The sequence below is a fragment of the Ursus maritimus genome, unplaced genomic scaffold (assembly GCF_017311325.1).
Source record: "Ursus maritimus isolate PB19 unplaced genomic scaffold, ASM1731132v1 scaffold_33, whole genome shotgun sequence".
NCBI classification, from domain to species: domain Eukaryota; kingdom Metazoa; phylum Chordata; class Mammalia; order Carnivora; family Ursidae; genus Ursus; species Ursus maritimus.
The window spans coordinates 29244422-29260966 of record NW_024425897.1 but is presented as its reverse complement, the minus strand read 5'-3'; the positions used below and the strand labels follow the sequence as shown (position 1 = coordinate 29260966).

Genomic DNA, 16545 nt, shown 5'->3' with positions numbered 1-16545 from the left:
GCTGGCGCCAGCACCAGCCAATCACAACAGACACGAGCCAGCTGTGACCCAACTGCCGTAGGTGTGGTCGGATACACGGCCCAGCCACGCAGGCTGCCAGCCGGCGCGCGGCTGGGCGTGAGGAGGAGGGGAGCCCGCGACCCACACCCCACCCACGGGCCGCCGGGCTGGGCCCACCTACCATGTACATGGGGGAGCCGCAGAGCGTGGCCGCCATCATGTTGCTCTGCAGGTACCGAGCGAAACCGAAGTCGGCTGCAGGCGGGGAGAGGCCCGTGAGGAGGGCAGCCCCGCGTCCGGGCCGCCCCGCGCATCCTCCCGCCGCCAGCCCCGGCCTCACCGATCTTGACGCGGATGTTGTTGGGGTTGGCGCGGCGCCCGCCGGGGTTGGACAGCAGGATGTTCTGGGGCTTCAGGTCGCGGTGGATGATGCCCTTGCTGTGCAGCAGGCGCATGGCGCCCGCGATCTGCTGCAGGAAGAGCCGGATGGTGTCCTCGCTCAGCGTCCGCATGGCTGCAGGGAGAGTGGACGTGGCTCACCGGCACGCAGGTCGAGGCTGCGAGCCCTGCTGGGGCTCCACGCAGCACCGCTCCCAGACTGAGCCCTCCGCGCTCCCGTCCCCGCTGCCCACACCACAGGCCCGTCTGCTGCGGCTGCCCGGCTCCTCGGTCCCCGTGCCCCTGTCCTCCTGCCGCCACACGCAGCCGCCATCCTGACACACCCTCTCTCGCTGCCCATTACTTCTCCGACCCCCTCCGCCCACCAGTCCAGGTGAGCCCCAGAGCCCGCCTCTGAGCGAGGGGATGAACGCACGATGCTGGGGCTGTGACCGGGCGGGGTCCTGGGGAGGTCCGCCCCTCCGAGGTTAGCCTGGCCTTGCTGGGAGCCCAGAGTGCTCAGGACAGCCCAGCACCCTGCAGAGCAGCCAACCAGGAGGTCTGGGAGCCCTGTAGGGCCAGGCGGCCGTCAGAAGGCACCGCACACCCACAAACCACTTAGGGCCCTGCTCACAAGGGGCCTTCCAGACCCATCCATCCTGCGAGGCTGTCCCTGATGGCGCCACTGCCCTTTCCACCTTCCGCAGCAAGGGAAAGGGGGGACGGGAGAATGCTCCGCCTCCGTCAGGCTGCCTTGCAGACTGGGTCAGGGTGAGACTAGGCATGCAGCCCCCTGGCCAAGGGGTGTTCACTCACTGTGCAGGTAGTCAGCCAGGTCCCCGCCGTTACAGTACTGCAACAGACCATTGGCACAACCTGGTCAGCGGCCATTCCTGGATCGCCCCGCCACCCTACTCCTGCTCCCTTGCTCCCCGCCTCCTTCCTGGGGCAGGTGTCCCTTGCAATCCACACTTGAAGAGGTCAGTGGGGGATCTGATCACCCCTCAGGCACCTGCCATGGCCACTGGGGCTCCTGATGGGGTGGCCCTATGCCCACAGACATGCAACCAACTTCTAACCCCCAGATACCAAGGAACCAGGAGCCAGGAGAGTCCGGCCTCCCTGTCCGCCCTGCCGGGGCTGCAGGAACTCACCTCCATGACCAGATAAACAGAATTGGCCATCTCCTGCAGGACACAGAAGCAGCAATGAGAAGCAGAGAGGACCACTCCCTGACCTACCCCCAGCAGTGCTCCAGGAAACTCCTCTCAGCCTCAGTGTGACCCACACACTCGGCACCCACGCCCTCAACACACCCCCTGGGCTGTGAGCAAGCGAGGCCAGGGAGCGTGGACACCGGCTGGCTGGGTGGGCCCGGGGCCTGCTGTGCGAGCGCTTAGCCCGCTGGGTAGTGGCCAGAAGACGAGGACCTCACGGCCAAGACAAGGACCTGGGCTGTGGTGGTTTGTTTTTGAGGTCATCTGCACGGGGGCCTGACTGACAAGAGCAGCAGCCAATCAGAGCACTCTTATCTGCCAAGTCTGGGGAAGAGGCTGAGGTTCCCGGAGCGGTCTCTGGGGTGGATGTGGACCCTGCCTCCAAGGGGCAACCTGCAACTGCCCGGGTGCTGTGAAGATCACGGTCAGCCTAGCCCTGAAGTTTCAACAGGGCTCAGCTTCACACTCCACCCGCCCAGTGGGGAACCCAAGTCCCCAGGAAGGACACAGCCAAAGTATGAGAGCCTTGACCCACAAAACTGAGAAACCACTCCTGACCCCAGAATCAAAGCTGCTGACAGAACTACAGAAGGCACCACCAGCCCACTGCAGACCAGCAGTGCCAGCCGCACCAGCTTCCGGCGCAGCTCCCAGACACCCATGGCCTCAGGGTGCAGGGGGCATCCCTGGCTGGGCCCACCACCATGAGACTGAGGAGCTCGAGGCCCAGGCCAGTGCACAGACAGCCCCCAACTGCCAGCATCCACATGGGCCTGCAATCCGCAGGCTTCATCTGCTGGCGGGAGTGCCACTGAGACCCCCAAGCCGTCTGAGGCCCCAGAAGCCAAGTCAGCCAGGCAGGGGGTTCTGTGAACCCCCCTGTTGTCCTCAGTCACCCCAGCTCCTGCCCACGCAGTGGCTCTGCCGGCCACAAAGCCCCCAGACCTTCAGTACCAACACAGCACCAGCCCCTGGGAGCCCTAGCACGAGCCCTTTCTCTGCTCCACACAAAACCCCAACTTCTCACTCCCCACTGTGCAAGGAGGCAAGTCTGTGAACCGGCCCCAAAGCTCTGGAAGCATGGTGGGGGCAGACCTGAGGGAATCCTAGAGAGGGAGCAGGGAAGTGACCCCAAGAGGGACATCTCTCAACGGCCTTTGGGGGAAGTCTCCTGAGGCTGATCCACAAAGGCCCGACCTTCAGCAGCAGACTCAGGTCCCAGGGATGCCCAACCCTCACCTGGCAGGACAAAGGTCCCCTGGCTCAGCCCCCCTGTCACCAGATCGGGGCCTGGGCACAGACTCACATTCAATGCGAGTTGAGCAGGGACACCAGCCGCTGCGTGGGGGGGCACCCCATGTTTAAATGTCAGCACCCCCCTGATGAGAAGCTTCCCCCCCAGAGCTCCACCAACAGAGGGCCGTGTGTCCCCAGGCCTTGTCCCCAGGACAAGGACAACCTGGGCAGCAGGTGTTGTGGGGCGTGCTCTCAGGGTGTGAGGCCGGACTCTGAAGCCCCCGAGAGCTCCCTGGTCCGGGGCAGGCAGGCCTGCTCCAGCACACCCCCACCCTGCGTTCCCAGGCCCGTCACTGGTCCTTCCCAGCCAGCTGCAGAGGAGAGATAACACAGGGGCAACTCCAGGAGAGTCCCCAGTCACACGCCAGGCCAGAGGAGTGGGGCGCACGGAGAGCACTGCAGGAGGGAGGCAGGCAGGGGCCGACAGCCAGGAGGGGGGCAGGAGGCTGGCAGGCGGAGGCCCCGCGCAGAGAGCAGAGAGAGGGTAGGGAGATAAGCACCGATGAGTAACCCAGGAGAGGCAGCTTCCCAGTTACTCCTCACCAGCGAGCTCCGGGGAGCACTACGAGTATTCTGGTCTCAAGTGGCCCAGAGAAGCTAAGCCCCTGCCCTGAGCCACACAGCAGAGGAGCACAGCTGGGACTCAGGCCCAGGCACCTCCAGGAGGGCTCCAAACTCACCCCACCAAGCCAGGACAGGCAGGGACAAAGTGACAGACAATACAGAGACAGAGCATCCCCAGGGAGGGACCCACCAGGACTGGCAGGCATGCAAGGGCTGTATGGGAGCAGTGAGTGCAGACCCCTCACCTGCCTCCCTCTCCCCCAAATCTGGGAGTGCCCCAGACTCCACAACAACCTCCCCTGGAAAGAAGGCCCCTACAGCAGACGTGACAACAGAGTCCCCTTTGTACTCGAGTTCGTCGAGTCCGAGGACCCTCAAACGGGGCCTGGGCCCAGTCCCACCCCTGTCCCCACACTTGAGCCACAGCAGGCTTCCAAACGTGACGGCAGACGCCCTCCCTCCAAAGACCCCGCCCCACGGGCCCTTAGGGGCCCTGGCCCCTGTCCATCCCCCATCCCCACTGGCCCACTGTTCCTAGCACTCCCCAGGGCCTCGCTCCTCCCCACAGGAGGTCACAGTTTATCACCTCCCCAAAGACCTCCTGTCCTGAGACCACCCTGACGCCTCCCAAGGCTTGCAGATCCTCAGTGGACAGTCCGTGAGCAGCAGGCCACAGGACCATGGGGCTATGGGGACGTAGACTCCTCCCCCCCACTCTGATCTCTGTGCTCCGCTGTGGCCTAGGATCAGCCTCACCCCCAGCAGGCCCTTCCAGGCGTGGAACACAGAGGGCCAGTAGGGACAGAGCACGGCAGGGCTGGGGCCAAGGGTCGGGAGCGGAAGCAACCTCACCATGGATCATTCACGCTTAGGGTGACCCAGGAAAGCCAGACAAGGGTCTCCCACGACCCCGGGCCACAGGACAGCTTCAGACCAGCCTCTTCCTGCTGGCCTCTGTCTCCCCGCCTTGACACCCTAACTCCGTTGGCTGGCACAAGCTGGGCCACCTCCAAGGTGAGGTCAGGAAGCATGCCCAGGCCTGGGAAGCAGAAGCCAGCTCCAGTGTGTCCTCAGCCTACCCCTGTGCCAACAGCAAGCCAGGTCCCAGGAGAGCCAGCCCGGCGGCACTGTTGCCAGCCCTGACAGGGACCAGAAGAAGGTGCGGGCAGCACGTCTCCCCGCCCCTGGGTGGGGCACTTTTCCAGACAGGCTCCGGGCCCACACCCCTCCCCAGGGCCTGGCTGCCCCAACCACCCGATGCCAGCCATCTGTCCCTCACTGCTGGGTGTCCCCCACCCCTCCCACGGAAGCCAGCTCTTTGGGCCCCCCAGAGGGGAAGGACTGGTCAACACTAACTCCGTGGCCACAGCTGACCTGCCCCTGCCCAGCTTACTGCCCACCCACAACCCAAATGGGCCTCAGGTTCCACTTCTGCTAGCCTGGGAGTGAGCGGAGACCACAGAGGCTCCAGGCACCAAGCCCCCTCCTTGGGGTCAGTCTACACACTTGAAATGACCAGACCACTTCTCTCCTGGGGGAGGCAGGTGGGAACTGGTGGCCTATTCTCATCCTCAGGTGGCAGGTTCTCAGCTCATCGTAACTTTAAGACAGAAACATAAACGTGGCCAAGGCATGGGCCCGCCAGACCCCACGACCTATGGGGAACGCACCAGGGCCGCCCTCACAGCCCCGCTGCCCTGCTGGCCTAGGGCATGGCGAGTCCCATCCGGGTCACAGCCCCCAAGGGGAGGAAAGAGGACACAGTATACAGCTGGCAAGGGAGCAGCAGAGCTGGGTGGGGAACCCTCAGTCCCAACACCCCACCAGGCAGCCCCCAAGAAACAGGGTGACAAAGCCTGACCTGAGCACCTGACGTGGGCAACAAGGCAAAGCCTTTACAGAGAGATGACACGGAGCCCTCTCCATCCCCTGGCGGGGTGCCCACAGGCCCTGGGGACAGGGCTGGCCCGAGCGTCACAGCCAGGTGTGCTGGGCAGCCTGGTACGGGCATCCAGGCACGTAGGAGGCCGCCCCGCCATGGGGCGCTAAGGTGCTTTGCTTAATAGGATCCCACTCCCTGGCTGGGCTGGGCCTGGTAGGTGGGCAGGCACTGACCTAGTTAACTCCTCGGACGCCGGCCCTCTTGGCTCAGGAAGGTGGCGAAAGCTCTAGTGGGAGCCCGAACACAGCCGCCCACAGGAGCAGGGCCACTTCCGCCCCAGGCTGGGCTCTTCCAGCCAGCTCCCAGGAGGGAAGGGTGCCCGGCCCCACCCTCCTTCCTCGGGGAGCCTTGTGCAGCTGCCGGCAGGCTGGCCTGCCCTCCGCGGTGCCCTCCTTCCCGCACACGGGGCCTGCCTGACTCGGGAAACGCAGAGGAGGCTCTCAGGGCAGGGGAGGCGTGAGCTGGTACGACCCGTCAGAACACAGAGATCGCATGCTCCTCCCAGAGATCCGCCAAGCCCCGGTCGCCACACACCACGGCGACATCGCAGACGTGACCCGCACAGATGCCCACAGCAGCTCCGTTCTAGAGCACTGACCAAGACGGCCGACCGCAGGACAGCACAGCCAGAGCCCTGCAGCCCCAGGGGACTGCTAAGAGCACACGGACAGGCCACCAAGCTGGGGGGTCCAGGGCTCAGAGGCAAAGCGGCAGAGACATCTTCACAGAAGGCAGCGCGACAGGCCCCACCTGCACAGAGAAACTTGGGGGCTGAGCTCCTGGGGCCAGCCGCGTTCTAGTTCTTTCCTCAGATAAGTGCTTAACAAAGCATTTCATGATTCCCACTGCCCCGTATATATTATGCTTCAAAATTCAAACTTTAAAAGAATTTTTAAGTTAAGAAAAACAGATAGAACAATAATAATGCAACTTTGCAGGCGTTTCCAGAACCATCGAGACCCTCAGGCCTACCTACCGGCCCCCAGCTTGGAACCTGGTACCAAGGGGCTGCCACCCCGCCCCCATCCTGCCCCCACCCAAAGCCCGAGGCCCCTCTCCCGAGGAAAGGCAAGGCGAAGGACCAGCACTGCCCCGAAAGGCCCTAGACTAAGTCAGCAGGAGGTGGGCTGGCTCTGTCTGCGGCCGGCCTGGCCATGAGTGAGTCATGTCCAGCTGTGGGAACCAGCCAGCCTTGGGAGGGGGAGGGGTCACTGTCAGCAAGGCCTGTGAGCATCAGCCCTCCTCCCGGGGCCATGCCAGGCACAGTCCTAATCCCGATTCCTGCAACGGCCACCGTCCCTGGGCAAGAGCACGTCCAGGTACCATCTACCACCCGGGTGTAGCCTCAACAGAAGGCCACAGGCTCTAGCTGCCTCTCCATGGGTCGGGGGGCCTCGGAACAGAGTACGATCCCCCCTCCCAAGGACCCACATCACCTGACAAATGTCCCGATTCCAAGGGCCACAAACTACAACAGTAAAGAAATAATCTCAGAGGAAGTATTCGCAACCTATCACAAAAAGGCTTTCCTCAATATATAAAAAGCTCCTACAAGCCAACACCATTGACATGGCACCTGTTACGCAGCACGCACAGAGCTTGACGTAAAGTGACTCAAGTTCTCGGCACAACCGCCCTATCACACAGGTGTCCTGTTCTACTGTCTCCCACTTCACAGGTGACAGCGAGGAGCCTGCACACAAGTGAGTGAATGCAGGAGAAAGACAGCACGGTTCAAGGCCCATGCCACCAACCACGGTGCCATCCAGCCCCAGTAAAAAGAGACCAACAGGAATCATGCCAAGGGTAGGTGGCATTCCTAATACCCACACATTGAGATGCCGGGCCTCACTCACATTAAGTGAAAAACACTGAGATGTCATTTTCTACCAAGATCAAAGTCTGATAAGCGACCTCCTGGAAAGGATGTGGGGAGACCGGCCCTTCCGTACGCAGTCCTGCTGCATGTCCAGTCCAGCCTCTGGGGAGCACAATTTGGCAAGTGTCCCAAACCAGAAGCACGCATCCCTCTTATCCGGGGATTTCTGTCTAGGAGACTACGCTGCAGATACACACCAGGCCAAGACTGACTGCACAGACAGTCGCTACCAGACTGCTGCCGTATCAAAACCCCGGAAAAACCCACATCCCATCAGTGGGGGACCGGCGAGGTCAGCTATGGAATGCGGGGCGATGGAACCCAATACAACCGCAAGTAACACCCACAGCCAAATTAACAACAGCTAATAAGCACACAGGGCTCACCACGGCCAGGTGGAAGTCAACAACGGCCGGGTCTCTGCCACAGGAGGAGATGGCGGCACAGACACGTTAAGATACTTGTCCAACAACACACAGCTGGTTTAAGTTTAGGGCTAGTTTAGAGCCAGGACTGGAACTAGGTCACCCAGCTTCGGAGTCTGGGCTCTGAAGCACTGTGCTCAGGGGTGGTAGCCTTCCCAGGAGAAAGGTGTGATGTCTCGCATATAGACAGAGACAGCTGTGTGAAATGACAGAGATCCTTCCCCAGATACAGGCTCAAGTGGAAAACGCACTGACGTGCACAAGCGGATGGCGTGGTGGCAAAGCCACCTGCAAGAACATGTTCCTGGCCCTGGAGAGTTCCAGAAACCGCCAATGTCGGTGTGGGGGCCTCTGGGGTAAGACGGGGACCAAGAGGGGGAGAGAGCGGTTACCTTTTCCCAGGTCCCCTTTCAAAATCAATTTTTTGGGGCCAAATTATTTATTATCTAGTTTTAAAAGCCATTTTTTCTGGGTACCTTGCATCTCAGAGGAGCGTAAGGACTCAGGGACGGCCCCACGCCTCGTTGGGTGAGGGCACAGAGCTCCGGCAGAAGCCTCAGAGGGGAGAGGCCACACTGGCCTCTATGCACTTCCTCCAAGCGGGGGAAGCCGAGTGACAGCCAGCACGAGAGGAAGTAGCGCTGCCCACAACCAGGTGTGTGGCCCAGCCAGGATGGCGCGGGAGGGAGAGCTAGGGTTCCAAGAGGGGGAAGACAGGGAAGGGGGGGCCCATTCTCCTGGCCCCGGGACACCGTGTCTCGGTAGCCCAGTGCCCGGCTTCCAGGTACTCACTGTCACACTGGGCCCGTGTCCTCCCATGTCACCTCACGTCATGCCACAGCCCCCAAGGCCACAGCCCGGCTCTCAAGGGGGAGGGAGGAGGCCACCAAAACACATACAGCCGGGCTGGGAACTTCCCCTCAGCCAGGGGCTGGTCCCGTGGCCTCAGTAAACAGGTTTCAAAACCATTAGTCAGCACTTTGGCCTGCAGATCTGCCACCTCAGGTTCCCAGTCCCCAAACTGGCTCTCCGGGGTCCTGGACCCTCACCGAATCCAGGCCCCACCCGGGGCCCCAGGGGCGGTGAGGGGACCCAGCGAGGGCCTCCCGAGCCGGCTGGGCCTGAGGTGGACCGCCTCCCTGCTGCCGGCTGCCTCGGCCTGGGCTGTCTGGCCCTGACTGCCAGCCAGAAGGAATCTGCCAGCCAGAAGGAATCTCCGTGGGCCCCTCCCCTCCCCCCGCCTGACGCAGGGAGGGACTGGCCAATGCCAGGCCGCTGGAGCAATGTCAACAAACAACCCGCTGGCCAGACAGGTGGGCCAGGCCGGCAGCACCACCCCGCCCTGCCCCGGGCCTGCGCTGGGGACAGGACCCATGGCCGGGGCCACACCACAGCTAGCTAGACCTCAGCTAGCTAGACCTCCGTCAGTCCAAGGAACGTGACCCGTGGTGCCCGTTGGTGCCTGCGGCAGTCAGGCTGTCAGCCAGCTAGGGCCGGCGGGACTCTCCCCACATGCCCAGAGAACGCGGGCCCCGAACTGGGCAGAGAAAGAAGTCTCCAGGGTTCTGCTCAGGCTTCCCAGTTGGGCAGGCCAGACAGCAATTTATACCCAGAGGTGCCCAGCTCCTTCTCCCAACAGGAGACCCTGCCTAGAACCTTCCACAACTGACCAGAGTCCTCAGCACCTGGCTAGCCCAGGACCCAAGCTCGTGGGGCCTGAGGCTGTGCACAGGCCAGCCTGGGAGGGTAACGCACCCCCAGCCCACCGCCAATGCTGCCCCGAGCCTTACCTGGAAGTCATACAAAGCCACGATGTTTTCATGTTTCAATTCCTAGGACAGAAACCCAAGTTTCTCAGGATCAAGGCTGGCTCACCCACCACCCTCACCCCCCACGACTTCCAATATCCGCTCACCTTGAGGATCTTGATTTCCTTCCCCAGCAGCGTCTGGGACTTGGCGAGGTTCTTCTTGTTAATGCACTTGACCGCGACCTCCAGGTCGTGCTTCTGAAAACCAAGCATGGATATTCCTCAGGGGCCCGAAACCAGGAATCCATAGAGGGTCACCCCCAGGCCAGTTAAGCACCTGGTGGGGGGGATTCCGGTGCCAGTGGCAAGGCTCCAGGTGTGGGGTGGGAATGACGGGTGTCTGGGGATGTAAGGGTGAGGGAGCCCGGGATCTGGAGATGGGGATGAAGGGTCCATGGGGTGGAGTGGGCTTGAAAACCCCCGAGGTGTGTGGTAGGGATGGGGGGACCCGCGTGCGGGGAAGGGATGGGGGTGGCCAGTGTGGGGCCGGGATGGGGGGCCCGGGGTTCCCCGGGTGTGGGGCGGGAATGGGAGGATGGGGGTCCCGGGTGTGAGGCAGGGATACGGGGGTCCCCAGGTGTGGGTCGGGAATGGGGGTCCCGGGTGTGAGCCGGGGATGGGGGGATGGGGGCGCCCCGGGCGTGCGGCGGGGAGGAGGGGCACCCCCTCGCCGGGGCCTGGTCTGGGCCCGCCGCCGCCCCTCACCTCCCGGTGGCGCCCCTTGAAGACCACGGCGAAGGCGCCGTGCCCAATCAGGTCCTTGCGCGAGAACTCGAACTTGCCCACGGCCTCCAGGCCGCCGCGGCCGGGCTCCATGGCGCGGGCTGGCGGCTCAGGCGGCGGCTCGGGCCGGGGGTGGCGGGCGGGGGGCGCGCCCCATCGGGCAGGCCGGGCCCGCCTCCAGCCCCGCGGGCCACTCGGGGCGCGCTGGCAGCCCGGGGTGCTGATCCGGATTCCTCCCCGGCTGCGACTCCGACTGAGATTCGGGCTCCGGCTCGGACTCCGACGGGGAAACAAAAGAGCCGCGGCCGCCGGGCCCCAGGGCCTGAGACGCCGGCGCAGGCGCAGTGCGCGCCGAGGGGGGGCGGGGCTGGGGGCGGGACCTGGAGCGGCGGCCGCTCTCAGTGGGCGGCCGAGCAGGCGGCGGGGCGGGGCCGTTCGGGGGCGGGGCCATGCCGGGGTGGGGCGGGGCCAGCGCTCGACTCGCCCCCCTGGAGTGGGGCGGGGGGAGGGGAGGCCCACGCTGCGACTGTGCCTCACGTCCCTTGGCTGCCGCCTCGTCTGTACACAGCCGCGTTAATACCTGGACGTGGCCTGTGTACCCCAGGGCTAGGGACCGCAGAGAATAAACCGGGCTGCTTCAGGGCTGTTGCATTTTATTTTTATTATTTCTTTTTTAGTGGGCTCCACACACCAGGGCCTGGCCGACTACGTTGCTTGAGCTCACGACCCTGAGATCAAGACCCGAACGGAAATCAAGAGTCGGAGGCTTAACCCACTGAGCCACGCAGGCACCCGAGGTGATGAGGTTTAAATTGTGTTCAACGGTAACAAATTGTCTGCCGCCTTGAACCAAAACATAGGAAATCAGAGGGAAGGTTCCGTAAATCCTTTCGCTGGGATGATACATAGCAGATTCCTAGACACAGACGTGTGCTCAGGTGTAAAGTGCTCCAAAGTTTAGAATCAAGAGGCAATACAGTGAACTGGGTCACTAGTTGTCGTTTTAGGAAGTCACTGGAGGGGGCGTGTTACAGCCGGACACACGTAGGTACACGTGTGTAACATGCAGCGCTGGGCTATGTGTGTATACACGTACATAACATACGGTAGAGCTGCTACCCCGTGGCTTACCTTATGCCGTCTGTCCATACAGTAACTCAGTTAGTCCTCCCAGTGACTCCATGAGGTACTTGCTATTCTATCACCGTTGGACAGATGAGAAAACGGAGGCCCAGAGGAATGTACCCTAAGTCACACGGCAAGCAAGGCAAAGAGCCAGATTCTCACGCAAGAACCTGTTAACAACGGCTGCTTCGGGAAGTCGGTGCTTCTCACTGTCTATCTTGAGTACTGATGTGTACTATTCTTACCACGTTCGAGCGATGATTCTGTAAATGCTGAGTATGAACAATTCTCTGCTCTGCCCCCGGCCTGCAGTAATCGCCCCGGGTCGTTGCACCAGCCTGCCCATTGCACCAGCCTGCCCGCGGGTCCAATGGGCAGGCTCTGGGGTCGGGCCCTCCCTGCTGCCTTCACAGAGCCGCCTGACGGCTAATCTTCCCGCTGCTCTGGGAGGCACCCCACTCAGTATCTCCTCGAAGCCCCTTCACCTGCACCCAGGCCCTTCTCCAGGCCCCAGGACGTGCAGGCTCCTGACCCTGGACTGAGGCTAGAGGCCATCAGAGCTGGGAGGGACAAGCACCTTGCTTTTCAGGGGAGAGGTCCCCCAGTTTGAGGTCAGCCACAGCACCCCTAAGGTCACTTTCCATTACCTTGGTTGTCCAACACCGCCTCCTTTCGCCCAGATCCCTGGAGCTGCCGCAGCACAGAGGAGTACCTGCCTTCAGGAGTGGTTGGGGGTGGGGAGACAAGAGGGGCAGTAATTGCACAAAAGGTCATGAAGTTGCAACTGAGGGAATTGTAAAGAGCCAGTGGGAAGGGGGGGGGAGCAGGGAGGTTGCTAGAGGGAGCTAGTGCCTGGGGGCAGGAGCCCAGCCCACCCTGGGAAGGAAATCTTCAACCTCAACTCAAGGAAGGAAGGAAGGTGAAGTGAGGAGTGGGTGGGCCAAGGTGGGATTTGCATTTGGAAGAGATCACGGAGCCCCCAGGGGAGCAGAGCCTCCGCTAGGGAGACTGGGTGCCCTGTGGGCTCTGTGGGTCACCGCCAGGCTCCTGCCGTCCTCCGTCTCATGGTCAATGCTTGTATCCACATTATTCACATCTGCACACCTGTGTACTCACTAACTTGTAACCTCCCGGTCCCTAGGTGCATATTCCCAGCAGAGGGCAGGTGGGCAGGCGGGCGGGCAGCCCTCTGTTACAGCTTACTACCCCGACCTTCTGGGCCATTTAGTGCCACACGGTTTACATTTTTGTGCTTTTTGGTGGTGATTTCGCTGTTGAAAACAGTCCCCTAAGGGTCGTGGTGAAGTGCTGTCCCGCGTTCCTGAGCGCAAGGAGGCTGCCATGCACCTTTTGGACAACGCGCGTCGGAGGAGCTCCGTCGGCTTGAAGTTGGATGTTACTGAATCAACAACATGTATTAAATAAGGTGTCTTTAAACAGAAACACACATAAAACAGATTATGTATTGAACAGGTGACGAAGACGTTGCGAGCCCTGCCTCTCCCCCGGAGTGCGGTGTCCCGCTAACTCCCTGTTCCTCATTGGCAGGCTGAACAGGGTACAAACACGGCGACCGAGAACGGGCTGTGTGGGCTGTGTGTCTTTACAGTGGCCACTCTCGGATTTAAGCCGGGCAGCCGGTTCCCCTGGACCCACGTGCTCCTCGTCCTCCGGGTCCCCCAAGGCGACGACTGAGTGCTGTTGTCTCTGACCACCAGTGTTCAGCCCGAGGCCCCGCAAGCAGTAAGGAAACTTTGAAAGGAGGTTGAATGAACTTTAAGACCCACCCCAAGAAAGACCCACCTCACTCAACGTGCAAACCCCATACTGTGGACATGCTGCCCACCAGCCAGGGCTCCAAGGCCACTGTTACCTTCCACAACAGCAATGGCAAATTGGTGTCGTTTCAAAGGGCCTGGTGCTGGCCCCCCAGAGCCTTAAGGCGGGAGCCAGGAGGGGTCTGTGATCACTTAGTATTGTCTGTCACAGACGCTGGGGTGTGGGGTGGTTTGCGTGCCTCCAAACAGATGCAAGTACACATTTCTTTAAATTTGTTCATTTTTTTAATAAAGATTTTTATTTATTCCTTTGAGAGAGAGAGCGTGAGCACAAGCTTGGGGAGGGGCAGAGGGAGAGGGAGAGGCAGACTCCCCACTGAGCAGGCAGCCCGACACGGGGCTCGATCCCAGGACCCCGGGACCATGACCTGAGCCGAAGGCAGCTGCTTCACGGACTGAGCCACCCAGGCGCCCGGAAGTCCACATTCTTGTGTCACCGTGACTTCAAAGGTCTCAAACTTCCAAAAAGTTAAAAACCTTCTTACAAATATGGAAAAAGCAGGGGCTGGACATTTATTTACTTCATTAATAAGGAACCAGTAGGATCGTGGAGATGGTTGCGGGGCGGGGGCACACACACACACACCCCGCTCAGTCGGTGGTGCGCATGACTCTCGATTTCAAGGTTGTGAGTTCGAGCTCCACGTTGGGTGCAAAGTCTAGTTAAAATAAAAACAAAAAACTATACAAACAAGAAAGATGATTGCTGGGCGGAATTTGAGGAATTGGTTATTTACAGAGATCTGAAGACTGTTGGAGTAGATTGGTTGGTCCCGGGCAAACATTTAACCTGCGATTATCTTTCCCACGGCGGGGTTGTCCTTTGTCCGCTTGACAGAACCCTACAAGTTTACATGGAGATAATATCACAGACCCAGAGCCTTCAATCAACGGTCAACAGAAACGCAGACACACACCAGAACCCCTCCGTCCAGGATCGGCCAACTTACATCTAAGAGGCCAAAGCCAGCCCTCCTCTTCAGTTTTTTTTCCTTTTTTTTTTTTTTGAGGTAAAATAAACAAAACTTGAAAATTGGCATCCTAACCATTTTTAAGTGGACAGTTCAGGGGCATTAAGCTCCTTCACACCGTCATCAGCCGCCACCAACGTCCACTTCCAGAACTTTCTCATCTTCTCAAACTGACGCTGTGTCCCCACTAAACACGGGCCCCGCCCCAGCCCCTGGCGCCCACCGCCTGTTCCGTCTCCAGGACCCCGCCGGCTCTGGGCCCTCGGGTGAGTGGGACCACGCCGTGTCTGACCGTGACTGGCTCATTTCCCTCAGCCTCGGGTCCTCAAGATTCGTCCACGTTGTGCCGGGCGTCAGGCTGAGCGATAGTCTGTTATAGGAATGCCCCACATTTTTTTTTTAAGATTTTATTTATTTATTTGACAGAGAGAGAGACAGCCAGCGAGAGAGGGAACACAGGCAGGGGGAGTGGGAGAGGAAGAAGCAGACTCATAGCAGAGGAGCCTGATGTGGGGCTCGATCCCAGAACGCCGGGATCACGCCCTGAGCCGAAGGCAGACGCCTAACCGCTGTGCCACCCAGGCACCCCAAGGATGCCCCACATTTTGATTGTTCGTTCATGCATCGACGGCCGCTGGGGCTGCTCCTGCATTTTAGCTTCCGTGAGCAGCGCTGCTACAAACACAGGTGTGCGAACATCTCCTCAGGGTCCCGCTGTCAGCTCTTCGGGCACACACAGATGTGGAATTGTTGCATCATATGGTTGCTCTGTTTTTAATCGTTTGAGGAACCTCCGTACCGTGTTCCAGAGCGGCTGCCCCAGTGTGCACTCCCACCAACCGCACAAGAGGGTTCCAGGCTCTCCACGTCCTTGCCAGCACTTATGATTTTCTGATCTTTTAAAAACAGACGTCCGAGTGGGCGTGAAGTGGTTTCTCTCCGTGGTGTCGATTTGCATCTCCCTGGTGACTGGTGATGCGGAACACCTTCTCGTGTGCGCCGGGCGTCTGTTCATCTTCTCCGGAGACATGTCTGCTCAAGCCTTGGACCAGTTTTTAACTGGGCTGCTGGAGTGGAGTTCTTTACACATTCTAGACAAAACCCAGCCACGTCCGCGTGCCTATTTCTTACGGTGGCTGCTTTGGAGTTTTACCTGCAGGGCCGAGGAGCTGCGTGGCCTGTGTGGCCCACAAAGCCGTATTTCCACCTGGCTTTACGGAACCCGTTTGCCCACCTCGCCTTGAATCCCTAAGCAATCCTCGGACGGGCCCGTCAAGGACCCCGCGGTATATGACCATGGAAGGGCACACCACCGTCCTTCCTTACCAGCGTGGGCCATTTTCCCCATCAGCGTTAGGGGGCCCAAGCAGAGCCCCAGGAGCTCCACTCAGTACCTGCCCCTGTCACCGTGGCCACAACTCCTGGGGCGGATCTGCTCCTCAGATGCGGCTGAAGCCTGTGGGCAGGGAAGTGGGCCTGAGGACAGCGTCCCCTCCTCCGGCCCTGACCCCTCCCCCCCCCACCATGCCTGGCACCTCAGTTACGTCCCTGGAAAACGGGAGAGGTCCCAAGAAGAATTAAGTAGAACGACGGAGATGAGCCGACTTCTTCTGGAGGGTCCTCCAAAGGGACAGGGTGCCTCCCGGCCCCTGGCGCCCAGGCCAACTCTAGCCCTTGAGCCGGCCCCACAATCCTTCTGGAAAGGTCCTTGTCTTCCTCCAGGGGAATTCAGGGAAAGCTTCTGAGAGCACAGGCAGGCTCTCAGGCCTTCAGACTTCGCCTGAGCAAAGGAAGCCCTCGCCCCACTCTGCCCTGGAGCCAGTATTGGCTCCAAGCGCTGGGAGGGGGTGGGATGGGGAGTTTGCCTCTCGGCTCCCTGAAGGTGGGGAGGGTGACAGCTTGAGGGCCCCCAAGGAGGCTCTGGGCGGTTTCAATCCAAGCCCAGAGGGAAGGGCTACACCCGTGTCCCTCTAAGCAGAGAAAATCGGTGGTTTTGTAACCCAAAATATAAACTTCCCCTGCAAAGTAGCAATCGCACCCCTGAGGTGCTCACACAAAGTCCGGAACGGGAAATGTTCGTGACAGCTGACAGCCCAGAGCTGGAAACAAATGTCTATTAACCGGCAACGAAGAAACAAATTGCAGGAATACTTCTCAGCAAGAGAAGGACTGGACAGAGGTCTGGTCCAGCCAACACTCCACGCAGAGGCGAGCAGCCAGGCACAAAGGCCCCCGCGGAGGTCAGCGTCGGCCGGCTGGTGCGGGCGTCAGAAGCCGGACTGCTGCTTGGGGGCGGGAGGATCTGTGGGAAAGGAGGGGGTGGTGGGCGTATCCTGGGCTGACCGGGTGGTGCTGGCTTCATACAGTTGTCAAAATG

At 60.7% G+C, this 16545-nt stretch overlaps 1 protein-coding gene across 1 annotated transcript in view; it reads right to left on the bottom strand.

The window, feature by feature from the left end:
* The window catches only part of ULK1 (unc-51 like autophagy activating kinase 1), a 25280-nt gene extending 14915 nt beyond the window's left edge, over positions 1 to 10365 (bottom strand). Inside the window, exons 1-7 of the mRNA XM_040620052.1 lie at positions 10217 to 10365; positions 9617 to 9709; positions 9492 to 9533; positions 1533 to 1565; positions 1195 to 1231; positions 341 to 514; positions 182 to 255 (exon numbers count right to left, since the gene is read on the bottom strand). Coding sequence (XP_040475986.1) covers positions 182 to 255; positions 341 to 514; positions 1195 to 1231; positions 1533 to 1565; positions 9492 to 9533; positions 9617 to 9709; positions 10217 to 10327 — 564 coding nt within the window. The 5' untranslated portion in view covers positions 10328 to 10365. The remainder of the gene's footprint in view (positions 1 to 181; positions 256 to 340; positions 515 to 1194; positions 1232 to 1532; positions 1566 to 9491; positions 9534 to 9616; positions 9710 to 10216) is intronic.
* Positions 10366 to 16545: the final 6180 nt, after the last annotated feature.